Source organism: Euprymna scolopes, chromosome 1 (genome assembly GCF_053919585.1).
Source record: "Euprymna scolopes isolate OS-2025 chromosome 1, ASM5391958v1, whole genome shotgun sequence".
Lineage (NCBI taxonomy): Eukaryota > Metazoa > Mollusca > Cephalopoda > Sepiida > Sepiolidae > Euprymna > Euprymna scolopes.
In genome coordinates this window covers 149,378,751-149,391,834 of record NC_136482.1, presented here as the reverse complement: position 1 = coordinate 149,391,834, position 13,084 = coordinate 149,378,751, and the positions used below count along the sequence as shown (strand labels likewise).

At 31.7% G+C, this 13,084-nt stretch overlaps 1 protein-coding gene across 3 annotated transcripts in view; it reads right to left on the bottom strand.

Annotated features, from left to right (window-relative positions):
* The window catches only part of LOC145276672 (uncharacterized), a 61,213-nt gene that overhangs the window by 8,911 nt on the left and 39,218 nt on the right, over nt 1-13,084 (bottom strand). The window contains exons 1-2 of one of the 3 annotated variants that reach the window (XM_080127861.1): nt 6,727-6,818; nt 6,496-6,592 (exon numbers count right to left, since the gene is read on the bottom strand). The exons of 1 other annotated variant lie outside the window; for it this stretch is intronic. In XM_080127861.1, coding sequence (XP_079983987.1) covers nt 6,496-6,571 — 76 coding nt within the window. In that variant the 5' untranslated portion in view covers nt 6,572-6,592; nt 6,727-6,818. Of the gene's footprint in view, nt 1-6,495; nt 6,593-6,726; nt 6,819-13,084 lie in introns of those variants that run through there. One more of the 3 variants, XM_080127857.1, reaches the window with a different exon arrangement.

Below are 13,084 nucleotides of genomic sequence, written 5' to 3'. Positions count from 1 at the left end.
GAAGAAGCTTCCTCCTTGAGTGTCAGCCATGCACACCAATTGCAAGAGTACAAAGATAAGTGTGTCATGCGTACAGTCAAGCATGGTGGTGGGAATGTAATGGTCTGGGGCTGCATGAGTGCGGCAGCTATTGGAAAGTTACATTTCATTGAGGGAAACATGAACTCTATGTACTGCCAAAAACTGCAGCAGAGCATGATTACCTCCCCCCAGTCGCAGGGCAGTGTTCCAGCATTACTATGACCCAAAACACACATCTAAGACTACCACTGTTTTACTGAAGAAGGTGGACTAGACAAGCATGTCTCCGAACTTGAACCTAATAGAACATCTTTGGAGGTTCCTCAAGCAGAAAATGGGGGTGCGCAAAGTCTCAAATATACGCTAGCCCCCCGACGTCGAAATTGAAGAGTGGGAGTGCACTCCAGTTGCTACATGTAAATATCTGGAAAATCCATGCCCAGGAGATTTAAGCCAGTTTTGGATAATGATGGTGCTCACACAAAATATTGTGAATTGACATGTTGTGTGTTAATATTGATAAGTTTTCGTAAGGGGTGCAGTCATTTTTGTTTCCAGGGATTTAGATTTAAATGGCTATATTTGGACTTAATTTGAGTGAAAAACAAATTAACTCTGTTATACATGTACAGACAAAGAACTTTTCATTGTTTAAAAAAATCATTTTTGCAGTGTTTCCCATGAAAATATATACTTAAATATTTCAATAAATGGGAGGGGTGTACTCATTTTTGTGATAAACCATATATATATATATATATATATATATATATATATATATATATATATATATGCGATAAGGTCAGCCTGTCTATGGTAGGGGCCAATGTAGTGTTCGAAACTTTATGTGCATATGAATATGTATATTAAAAAGTTTGACTCATGCCCAGGTAACCTAATTTTAAATTTCAAGTGTATAGACCCAAAATTTTCGGGAGAATTTGATAGAGTCTGGAAAGTCAACTTTCAAATTTGAGCTCGAGGCAGCCAAATTATCGCCCAAACGCAGATTGAAAAGTTTGCTGCATGGCTGTATATCCTTTATGTAAATTTTGAAATGTTCAGCCTCAAAACTGACTGATTAGTTTGCTAGAGACCGAATAGGTCAATTCTTTTAGCTTTGACCCTTTGGCAGCCAAATTATCTGCCAAAACCTAATTAAAAAGTTTGTCCTATGTCGAAATTATCTTTATGTAAATTTTGGAAACGTTTAGATCAAAAATTTATTGAGTAATTTGGTAGAGACAGTTTATTTAACGCCAATATGAACCTCTTAACATTAGTTGTTTTGGGCTAAAATAAAATTTAAGAAATTCAACCATATCTAAGTGACCTACATCTAAAATCTGAAGTGGCCAGCCCCAATATTAGCAGCCGAGTTTGGTAGAGTTTTATAATTGTCGAATCGTTGAATTGTTATCCCTTGACAGCCAAATTTCTGGCCGAAGACTGATATAAACATTTTTCAAATCTCAAAACGCATTGTACCTAATCTCGAGTCTGTAGACTGAAAATTGACTGAGTAATTTGGTAGATAAATGTACACACACAGACATATATATATGTAGATAAATATACACACACACACACACACACATATATATATATATATATATATATATATACAAGCAGGTCACCCCAGCTTTTCTCGGGCCCTATATACTGTTCATAACCTGCCCTACATGTGGATACACTTAAAGTTAGATTTCAAATGTTTGGACCAAAATTTGTCTGAATAATTTGGTAAAGATCGCAGAGGTATTTTTTTTTAACTTGACCCTTATTTTGATTTAGTATGGTTAAACCCAAAATTGGCTGAGTAGTTTGCTGGACACCATAAAGGTAAAATCTTTTGAACTTTGACCTCTTTTGCAGCTCAAATTTTTCAGAAAAAAAAATTAAGAAGCTTGCCATATGTCTGAATACACTTTATGTAAAATTTGAAATGTTTAGACCAGAAATTGATTGGGTAATTTGGTAAAGACCACAGAGGTAAATTCCTATTAAGTTTGACCCCAATTAGGACCCCTTAACATTTATTTTGTGGGGCTCAAATCTAATTAAAATGCTTGATCCATGTTCAAGTAACCTGCATTTATAATTTCAAGTGTTACACCCAAAATTAGCGAAGGAGTTTGGTAGACTTCTCAAAGCCCAAATCGGTGAACATTGACCCCTTGATAGCCAAGTTTCTGGTCGAAAATCAATTATAAAAATTTCCAAATCTCCATACTCCTTATGTGAAATCTCAAGTCTCTAGACAGAAAATTGACAGTTATTTGATAGGGAAATGTATACAAACAAACACATACATAAAACATATATATATATATATATATATATATATATATATATATATATATATATATATATATATATATACGTTTGTGTGTGTGTGTGTGTGTTTTAAGGCAGTCCGAAGTGCAGAGTATATTTTAGTGTAATAGTAAATTAATACAATTTAAAAAAATAAAACAGTGCTCGTTGCAATGCAGACATATAATAAGCTCGATCGGCCCATATATCTTTGAGCTATTTCAATATTGAGTAAGATTTTGGATAATTTATAATTAAAAATTAAAATTAAAAATTAAAAATCGGTTTCATAAGGAAACCCCTTTTGCTTGGATTTGTTTGTTCTTCCTTATGAAACCGATTTTTATTTTTTTATTTTAATTTTTAAATATAAATTATCAATGCTCTTACTCAATAATATATATATATATATATATATATATATATATATATATATTTATTTATATTACGTTGCCGTCTTGATATATATAGTTGAATTTCAAAATACATTATTTTTGCAAACATTTTTTTATATATGTGTGTGTGTCTGTGTTTATGTGTGTTTGTTCGCCGATTTTGGGTCCAAGCGCTTGGAATTTTTTTATGTATATTATCTGGTCACGATTCAGACTTTTTTAATATATATATATATATATATATATATATATATATATATATATATATATATATATATATATATATATATGTCCATGAAGTTATGAACAGTACATAGAACCTGAGTAAAGTCGAACTGAACTGCTAGTATATATATATATATATGTATTTATATATGTATATATATATATATATATATATATATATATATACTATAGGTTTAAGTAAATACACGATTTTAGGAACTAAGTAAAATGATTCACGGACAACATGTGAGAATAGCCGGTAAACTTAGTTAAACTAAAGGATATATTAGGATAAAACAAAAGAATAAAAATAAAAGCATAGAAAATACTTTGTACACTTCATAACTTTGATAATGGGAAAAATGCAAAATGTTTTCTATTTTAAAAACAATGCAATAATAAAAAGGCTTTGACATTAGATAAAAAAAAAGTTTCATATGAAGACGCACAGATAAACAGGAAACCAAATATCGCTAAAATAGAAAACATGTAAAAGGGGAAAATATGTGGACAATAAAAATAGGTAATTCTTGTTTCATACATATGAATATCTTACTTTCTTTTACTATACTTATCTCGTACTTTCTCTTTCTCTCCGTATATATATATATATATATATATATATATATATATATATATATATATATATATATATATACTAGCAAAAGTACCCGTCGTTGACTGGGTTCAAAAACAGCCTACAGAAAATGGACTCTGATTTATGAAAGTCTGATAGGTTATGAAAAGGAAGGGTTGTAAAGAGATAGCTTCGAATTTAGTGGTATCAAAACCAAAGCAAAATATGATGAAAGTAAAAAAAAAATAGATAAACCCCATAATTTATTATACCATACCTGTTCACACTGAAACACTTATCACAACATTCTGTGGATCTTTATTAAAAAACCTTGTTAAACTTTGTGACATATTTCCATTCTATGGAGGTCAGGCGCGTACGACCACCCCATAATTTTATTATAACAAATTTCTTCAAACTGACACATAATTATCAAAGTATACGTACGCAGATAGATATGAAAAGTTTTTATTAAAGTTTGTGCCTATTTCCATTCTATGGAGGCCAGGCGCGAACGCAAACCACCCAATTTTATTATACCATCCCTATTTAAGTTGAAACATACTTATCAAAGTATTATTATGTATATATATATATATATATATATATATATATATATATATATATATCAAAAACATTGTAAACGTTGTTTTTAATTACATTTTTTTTTATTTCCATACTTTCTGGACCAGGCGCGAACGCAGACCCCACAATTTTAATGAACCACCGTTCTGCCAGATCAAACATACCCATTCCTGTGTCTTCTATCATCTTCTATCATCATATGCTATCAGTTTCATAAAATAGTCAACCATATAGGAGCCTATTCGTGACCAGACACACACGCAGACATTCAGCTTTTTATAATATATATATATATATATATATATATATATATATATATATATATATATATATATATATATATGGGGGTGTAGGTGTGTGGGTGAGTGTGTATGTGGGCACTAACCCTATTCGGGTGTAACCGACTTCCTCAAAAGGACGAATTTTCATGAGAGTATGAAATTCACAAGCGGGCACTAGTCGCAGGGGAAATGACTACGTTAGGTTTTGGAAACTTTTGCAGGGGGTGCCGACGTTCTCCTACATACAGCGGCTAGTATTCTCAAATTCGTCACTAATTTTAGTAATAACCGGGCTGAACGTTGTTTAACTTCGGTGATATATATATATATATATATATATATATATATATATATATATATATATATATATATAAGCTGAACGTATGCGTGTGTCAGGTCACGAATAGGCTCCAATATGGTTGAGTATTTAAAAAAAAACTGATAACATATAATTATAGCACATTTATCGAGGATCAGGAATGTGTATATTTGATATTTGATAACAAATAAATGCTCTTATTATTTTACACTAAACGTTGCCCATAATTTATAAGCGTTTATAGGTTAGTTGGCTTTTGTTCTACGACATATCAACCCTTTTTGGGTCATGTAATGCCAAATCCAGTTATTTTGAAGAAACATATTTTAATAGGATATATTTTTTTCAAGTCAGTTTTTATTTAATCCATAGTTGGGACCCTAACAGGTTCTACCACTCCGAGTCAGAGTGGATCTGGGAGTAATTGCAATTAAAGGGTGGCTCCACACTCCCCAAACCCGCACACTGGGGCCGCACCATCCAGGACCAAGAGTTAATAAGAGACTGGCAAGCTATAAGACTATAACGGAAATTTATACTCGCTCTAAATTGGATTAGCATCGGTTCACTCAGCGAAATTTTTTAAATATAATTTGAGAATGTAGAAATACACGAGAGGTAAAACTATACAAACATTCACTGAAGAATTATTACAGTTTCAAGGGCCTACATTTATAGGAAATACTAAAAGATGTAGCCATATATATATATATATTTAGTCAGAAATCATTAGCAGGAATTCTTTACATTAGCTTGTGTAAAAACATGTCCTAGATGAATAGAGTGAATTTGATCTATTTTTCTCTTCTGGACAACCCTATAGATACCGAATCTCGTTTTTAACAATACCCCCTCCATATTTTTCTACTTAATTCCAATAATTTATTTATACTTAGCTTGCATAATTATATTTGATAAATGCATGTTTACCACTTCTGTACTTTTTAAAAGAAACGTTGATAACATTAATTATTCGGACGAATGCTTTCAAGAACAAGTCATCCAAAGGATAATATTATAATAATAAGTCTGAGGTGTCAGTTTTCTGTAGTTGTATGTTCGATACATAGTACGGACGCTGCTACCAATATAATTAATAAACACTTATGACATGAACCTGATCATGACCAACAACGCGAAAAATCTCTGTATAAGTATTTAATAGTAAAGTGTTTAAAATTATATACAGATTCACAAATAGGTCAAAACACACCGGAATGGTCAAAGTTAATATTGGTCGAAGTATTGGACAGATAACGTAACAGATGAAAAGTAGACCATATAACTAAATAATCCTAATTTCTAAGTCTGTCTTGTGAGATATCATACTTGATAATTTTCTATAACAAGAATGTCTTTAAACTCAAGCGAAGGAATCTCAACCCGTCAGATATTAATATCGTTAAATAAAGTATAATTAATGCCATTAGATTCTTAAAACACAGCTGTTTGTCTTTACATGTATATGGAGCTCCGTTCTTTGGATCATGACTTGGTTTAACTCTATTACATTTTTACATGTTTTATTTTTTTTTATAATTAACACTTTCTCTTACTGTATTTATGTCAGCATTTACTTGCGAAAAGCACACTTAATATTCAAAATTAAACACTTCGTGGGTCGTTTTTGCTTTAACAAGAATGAGTCTCAACTTGAGAATAAAGGTTTGCAAAATAAATTCCATTTTGTTTACAAAACTCAACAAAAGTTAAAACAAGAGTTAATAGTTAAACAAAATAATAAATCAGTTACGATAAATTGTATAGTGAACTCACGTTTTGATGTACGCCATGCCTGGCTTAAAGCAATCAGGGACCAAAAGAAGAAGGCAATTTTCATTATGGTTCGCATTTTTCAAGCATTCGGTGACGACTGAAAGATTGTAGAAAATCGTAAATATTTTATATACTGTGAACATTTTTGTAAAATGTTATATGCGTAACAAATGAAAGACAGCAAAAGTTTAATGGGAAAATTATAAGTCACGTATTATGTACTTGACAAACCTGTTTTGCTGCTGAGATTATGAGTTAAATTACCGTTATTGAGGTTTTCTATTTATAATACAATCATAACTTATTACCTTGAAAATATATTTACTATGAATAAATTAATAGCATCAATCTTTATGACTCATATAAAATAACAAAAAGTGGCTCAATCATGAGATTGTATAACACAACAATGTAAACATATTTATTTTAACGCACCATATTGTATGAAGTATAACCGAAGTTATAATCTAGAAAGGTTTGTAACAAAAAAGAGGATAGTAATATATTGCGTCGTCTTCGCTACTGCAATTTACACACACACACACACACACACACACCCATATATATATATATATATATATATATATATATATATATATATATATATATAGACTAACAGTTCAGCCCTGCTTTGCTCAGACCTTACATACTGTTCAAAACTTTATGTGCATATGTTATGCATATATATATGTATATATATATATACATATACATATATATATATATGAATGTTTGACTCATGCCCAGATAACCTACATCTAGAAATACAATGTTTAAACCCAAAAGTTGCGGAGGAATTTGGTATAGTTTTCAAAGGTCAAATCGTTGAATTTTACCCTGTTTAAAGACAATTTTTTTGTCTGACGACTAATCAAAAAGATTTTTCTAAAACTCAATACCACTTATATCAAATCTCGAGTCTGTTGTCTATATATACTATATATATATACTAGCAATTCAGCGCGACTTTGTTCGGACCCTATGTACTGCCCATGACTTTATGTCCATATATATATATATATATATATATATATATATATATATATATATATATATATATATATAATAAGCAATTAATACTTGAATCGAATAGTTGCCTCTATATTTTGTTTTTTTTCAGAATTTAAAAATTAAACCACGAAACTTATATATTGCTCTATTCTTAAATATTGAGCTTTTCCTTTTTGGTTAAAATCTCTTTGAAAATAATATTTCAAGTAATATCTATCAGGATTTTCATCTGAATTCTATCAGTATCTTATCTCGCTTATATATATATATATATATATATATATATATATATATATATATATCTTGGTACATTTTCGGCCAAAAACTGGTTAAAAAGTTTGCTGCATGTCTTAATACCCTTTATGTAAAATTTTAAATGTTAAGGCCCAAAAGTGGCTGCACAGGTGGAATCTTTTGAAGTTTGAGCCCTTGGCAGCCTCATATTCTGCTAAAATCCCATTAAAAAGCTTTCCCGTGTCTGAATACACTTTATGTAAAATTTCAAATGTTTAGACGAAAAATAGGCTGAGTAATTTGGTAGGGACCGCCGAGGTCAAATTTATTCTAACTTGGACTTCCAATTTGCCTACTTAACAGTTATATCCTTTGATTCAAATCAAACTAAACTATTTGATGCATATCCAATTGGACTACATCTAAAATTTCAAGTGTTTAAACCAAAAATTGGCGGAGGAGTTTGGTAAAGTTTTCAAAGGTCAACTTGTTGAACTTTGACCGCTTGACAGCTAAATTTCTGGCAGAAAACCGATTAAAATAATTTTCTCGAAATTTCAATACCCTTATGTCAAATCTCAAGTCTGTAGACTGAAAATTGAGTGAGTAGGTTTGTAGGGAAATGTGCATACACTGTCACACACAGACAGAAAAATTTCACTTTTATAGATATATAGATATAACGATAAAGTACACTATGTATAATGTAATAAAAAATTGTGCAGATAGAATGTAAAAAAAAACAATTTTCAGCGTTATAAAATTAAATTCATTATCTGATTAATATTTTTGTTGGTTGGTTTAATATCTATCCTATCACTTCTGATATCATTCTCAAGTAGAAATTTCAGTTAATAAAACTCTTTAAATAATCTCATAGCGGGTGTATTCTCCTTACATAGTAATTTATATAATAAAAATAAGTAAGTTTTATAAATTAATACTTGAATAGCTATATGTGATACATGATTGATGCAAAAACACGGATAAAGTAAAAAAAAACGTGAATACTACTTTAAGCTTTGTTGATATTTGTTGTTAAAAAAACTATAAATTGCTGTTATTCTTACATGAAAGAATCTTGATTATGAGTATCGACTTCAAACAAACAAATAACAACAGTAATTATTTTGCACGAATAACTGTATTTTATTAGTATGCGCTTCATAACATCCTGACAGAAAGAAAACAATTAACAACTCACCATAACTTCTGAAAATGAATACATACCATTATTAGGTAATAAAATTAAAAAGTTAGGAAGATTTTGTGAATGTTAAAATAGAGGGGGAGAGGTATAACAATACCAGTCTTGACTCAGAAAAGTACTAGAAGTTTTGGAAAAGAGTTGCAGTTGATGAAAAAAACACGGATAAAATCCAAAAGAGTGCATACTGTTTTAATCTCTGCCTATATTAAAAAAACAAAACAAATTATGAATTGCTATTATTCTCCCGTCAAAGATGCTTGATAATGATTGGGAACTTCAAACGAAAAAATAACAACAATAGTTTTTGCGCGAATAACTGTATTTAATTTGTATGCACTTTATAGCACCCTGACAGAAAAAAGAATACTTAACTCACCATCAATTCTAAAAAATGAATATATATAAATATTAAGTAATAAAATTCAAAAGTTGGGGAGGTTTAGGGAAGGTTGAAATAAAGGGGCACACGAAGAACAATACATACCTCGACTCGGAAAAGTATTAGGAGTTTGCTAAAAGAATTACAGTTAAATTATCAACGATGTAACTAAACACATCAATGAGTTTTGTCAACACATTTTAAAGTGGAATACATGAATAATTAATACAATATACAAAGATGAATTCAATAATTGGACATACAAGAAAGCAAATTGAAAAGCACAAGAGATAATTGGAAAAGAAACCACATACATACACGTGTTTACATGATACACACACACACACACACCTTAAAAATGGTACACTTATTTTTTTTGTAGTTTATAAAAAGAAAAGCACAAAATTAATTTAGTCTGGTTTTATCTGGATACCTTTCTTTTCGGCTATAAAAATAGTATTCGATAAATTTGATTGAATGCTTACAAGCATTGTTTTTTTAAAACAATATTTTACTCATTTATATTTATAACTTCCATTACTTTTAGAGAAATCTATTACAAAAAGGATTCCAACACAATTTAAAAACATAAAAACAAAGCATAATATACTTTGGTGTCAGGATGTTATCAAACGCATAGAAATAATAGATAGTTATTTCGTGAAGAATAACTATTGTTCTTATGTGTTCTTTTGAAGTTCTCAACTAAATCATTAAGAATGGTCTTTTTACCGAGAAATAGCAATGATTTCCTTTTTAGTTTTAAGACAACAACTATCCACATATATTTAAGAAGTATGAATCCACCTTATAACATATTAATGTCATTGTATCAAGTTAGTGTTTTTGCATTAACTCTTTACATAGATTCCCGTAAGAATTTTGTTTTTCTGTAACACTGTAAAGCGTCTGAGGTAAATCATTGGAAGGCGCGGAAGAGAAATCGAATCTGCACGTGGGTTTTGGAATTATTGATACTAGTTTGTAAAATAAATAATAGAGTTGAACAGAAAACAAGAGAAAAAGTCAAAGTTTTGTAAACAGAAAGTTATCGCTAAAATAGATCGGAGAAAATAGAAAAGTTGAACGATTAGACATTTGATAGGTATGAATATGCTATTGAATGTATGGTGTGCGACCCGATAATTGACCGGTTGAAACACTTGATACGTGAAAGAACGTGAAAAAAAAAGTGACGTAGTTGCTGTTGTGTCCATCGCCACACAAAGTGGTGAAAGTTAAAATTAGGGTTAGTCAATCGAAAAGAGGGGATGACTTTCGAAAATATCGGCGAAAAAAGTGTTCCCTCCTTTAAGAAAGTGGCAGATACCGATCTCGCGAAAATCTGTCGCGTTTGTCGAAAGTTTTAGGCAGACATATAAACATACATACGTACATACATATAAACGGACAGGATAGATTTATATTATAGACTAGCCTTGGTGCCCGGCGACACCCTGGTGTTTGGAGGGGTATGTTGAACCAAAAACAATATTGTAGTAGGCAGGCAGGCTCGAACCCGTGACGCGAAGGTGGAAAAGAAAGTTGTGTTGTGTGTATTGGTACAGCTAACAAAAAAAAAGGGAAACTTGTGAGCGCAAAAATAAATAGGAGTAGTTAGCATGTTCGACCTCGTAACGCGCCAGAGGAAAAAAGAAGTGAAAAACCAAACGTGATTACCGCGGTTGTGACGTCATGGGCGGTCGAAATAACGCCTTTTATACGCTGTCGTTTACGCGAGTATTAAATGACTTGCAAAAAATGTCAGAGTAAAAATGTGCCTTCCTTGTAGAAAACTGCCCAGTCGAGGGTGAAGGAATTCATGTTTTTGATCAATTTTTCGGTATTTGTCGTCGGAATGATCACGCTTAAAAAAATCGATCTTGTGAAAATCCATCACCTAAGTCGAAAGTTTTAGGCATACATACATACATACATACATACATACATGCATACATACATACACACATTAAAACAGGCAGGTGAGATTCATATAATAGACTATCCTCGGTTGCCCGGCGTTGCCCGGGTGTTTTGATGTGTGTGTTGAGGAAAAAAAGTATTAGTAGGCAGGAAGGCTCGAACTCGTACCGCGAAGGAAAAAAGAGAGTGAAAAAAACGTGACGTGTTAGCTGGTGCGCCCATCGCAAAACTGGAAGTTACGTAGGTTTATATTAAGGCTAAACAATCGAAAAGAGATGATGACTTTCGGAAATATTGGCGAAAAAAAGCGACCCCTCCTTGTAGAAATGTTCCCGGTTGAGGGGGAAGGAATGAGTGTTTTTGTTGATATTTGTCGTCCGAACAGTTGGGTTTCAAAATTAAAATCCTTCGACTCAGTCAAAGGATGTTACCTGACATACAAGCATACATACATACATACATTTAAACAAACAAGTGAAATTTATATTATAGACTAGCCTGGGTGCCTGGTGGTTCCCGGATGTTTGGAGGTGTGTGTTGAGCAAAAAACAAAAAGTGGAAGTAGGCAGGCAGGCTCGAACCCGTACCCCATCGAAGAAAAGAACGTGAAAAAAGTGCAGTCTTTGCCGTTGTATCCATCTCCAAACCGGAAGTGGCGACAGTTTAACTTTCGGCTAATCAACCGAAAAGAGGTTATAACTTTCTAAAATATCGTCGAAAAAAAACGACCCCTTCCTGTAGAGAAGTGTCCTATTGCGGCTGAAGGGACTAATGTTTTTAGCTAATTTTTCGATATTTGTAGTCCGAAGAGTCGAGCTTAAAAAAAAAAAACGATCTTGTGAAAATCCGTGTCCTCTGTTAAAAGCTTAAGGCAGATATACATACATTTAAACAGACAGGTGAGATTTATATTATAGATTAGCCTAGGTGCCTGGTGTTGCCCGGGTGTTTGGAAGTGTGTGTTAAGCAAAAAAAAATAAGTTGTAGTAGACAGGCATGCTCGAACCCGTACCGTGGAGAAGGAAAAGAAAGTGAAAAATACGTGACGTGTTAGCAGTTGCGCCATTTCAAAATTTGAAGTGACGTAGGTTTAAATTAAAGCTAGACTATCGAAAAGAGGTGATAACTTTCGAAAATGTCAGCGAAAAAAGCGACCCCTTCCTGTAGAAAAATGCCCAGTTGAGGGTGAAGGGATTTTTGTTTTTTACTAATTTTATGATATTTGTGTTCCGAAAGGTCGAGATTACAAATAATATCAATCTCGTGAAAATCCGTGGGCGCTGTCGCAGGTTTTTGCGATACATACATACATACATACATACATACATATGCACATACATTTAAATAGACAGGTGAGATGTTATCGTATAGGAAATGCAATTAACCTTCTTGTAAAATATCTAAAATTAAGTAAACATATATTAACAAAAATATTAAAAAGCGGGTGATGTTATGCATTTATTTTTATTATATTGTCCATACACATATATCTATAGACGCACTCACAGACACACACAAACACACACACACACACACACACATATATATATATATATATATATATATATATATATATATATATATATACACTACTGTACCTAGCGTTGCTATGGCTCAGTTGTTTAAATGGAACACAAAGAATAAAAAAACAAAATGTCTTATGTTTAAGTTCCTAATACTTGTGGATACACAATATTTTGAGGCGTTCTCTTTTCTGAGCAGATGTAGAGATTGTCTGATTTGCTGACTGTAGAACACGCAAAATATACTTGTCCCTGTGAGAAGCAATAAGAGTGTAGATGTAAGCCAGACAAATGTAAGAATTTTCTCTA